The sequence below is a fragment of the Buceros rhinoceros genome, unplaced genomic scaffold, assembly GCF_000710305.1.
Source record: "Buceros rhinoceros silvestris isolate BGI_N320 unplaced genomic scaffold, ASM71030v1 scaffold11271, whole genome shotgun sequence".
Taxonomy (NCBI): Eukaryota; Metazoa; Chordata; class Aves; order Bucerotiformes; family Bucerotidae; genus Buceros; species Buceros rhinoceros.
This window is the reverse complement of record NW_010394845.1, coordinates 27,537-28,825: the sequence shown is the minus strand read 5'-3', so window position 1 is coordinate 28,825 and position 1,289 is coordinate 27,537. Positions and strand designations below refer to the sequence as shown.

At 41.0% G+C, this 1,289-nt stretch overlaps 1 protein-coding gene across 3 annotated transcripts in view; it reads left to right on the top strand.

The window, feature by feature from the left end:
• The window catches only part of SPTAN1 (spectrin, alpha, non-erythrocytic 1), a 41,364-nt gene that overhangs the window by 20,471 nt on the left and 19,604 nt on the right, over positions 1-1,289 (top strand). For all 3 annotated transcript variants that reach the window (XM_010145353.1, XM_010145352.1, XM_010145351.1), the window contains 3 exons: positions 108-212; positions 681-704; positions 1,029-1,064. In XM_010145353.1, coding sequence (XP_010143655.1) covers positions 108-212; positions 681-704; positions 1,029-1,064 — 165 coding nt within the window. The remainder of the gene's footprint in view (positions 1-107; positions 213-680; positions 705-1,028; positions 1,065-1,289) is intronic.

Below are 1,289 nucleotides of genomic sequence, written 5' to 3'. Positions count from 1 at the left end.
TCCTGCTGTGCTCAAACGGTGCTTTCTGGCACCCTGCCGCACCGCCTTGTTCCACGTGTTTTGCTTGTGCGAATGTTAATGCTGTGATGTTTTACTGTTCTGTGCAGGATTTAAAAGCTAACGAGTCACGTCTGAAGGACATCAACAAGGTTGCAAATGACCTGGAGTCGGAAGGGTTGATGGCAGATGAAGTGCAAGCAGTACAGCAACAGGTCTGCTTTTTTGCTGACTTAGCCTAATTTCCCTGAGAAGCAAAAAACTTTCTTTATTTTCTTCTGTTGTCTCTCACTTTGTGTGTCACGCAAGATTCTAGTGCTTTGTTTTTGCTCTGTGGTTTTCTGGTTTCTATTTTTTTAACACCTGTTTTTGTCTCCTGCTTTTCACGTACTTGTGCTGTTTCCGTAAACAATTCTATATGGTGCCAGCAGAGTGTTGAAGCAGCTGGTTTATTTTCTGAGCTCCAAGGTGATGTGTTGCAGTAGATGATTAATAGTCAAACTCCCATTTCTGCTACACAGTGAGGTTGTGCTCGTGCTGTTTGGTGTAATGATACACTGGTAACCAGTATGTAGAAGGACAGAAGCTTATCTCCTGCTATCTTCCCTTTCTCAAAAACAGTAAAAACTTTCCTTCCATTAGTAAGTAACAAGTTGTTTCTGTTTGTCCTTTTCCCTTTGCAGGAAGTCTATGGTATGATGCCCAGGGTAAGTGTTAATTTCTGAGCAGTGTGGCAGTGGTTTGGGATGTACGAGTCGCAGTTCAGCTGTAGTTGTAGTTCATTGCCCTGAGGGAACACAGTAATGACTTTGGACATAAAAAGATTATCTTATCTTTGATCCCTTTATTTCCGGAGTGTCTGACCCTCCATCACAGAGCAGTGCAGAGCAGGGTAACTCAAAATGACGCAAAGACTTAATTGTAAAAATTGATTCACTCTGTTACAGATTGAGCATGGAGATGTTTAGTATATTCTTACTAGTTTAGACTTTGCTTCCTATTTAAAACTGTTTCTTTGCATTTTCAAACAGGATGAAACCGATTCTAAGACAGCATCTCCTTGGAAGGTAGGTGTTGTTACTGAGTTAGCATGCAATGGGGAATAAAACAAAAGCTACAGCACATCAGCCTCTTTAGAGCATACACCTTCTCATACACCCTTTTTTCTTTTTTTAACCCCCTCCCTTTTTTTAAGCCGGTTGACAAAGTGACTTCCATAGTGTCCCAGACTCACCAAGTGTTTAAATTGGTATTGGCTTAGGGTTAGCAACTTTCAATTCACTTTGTTTACT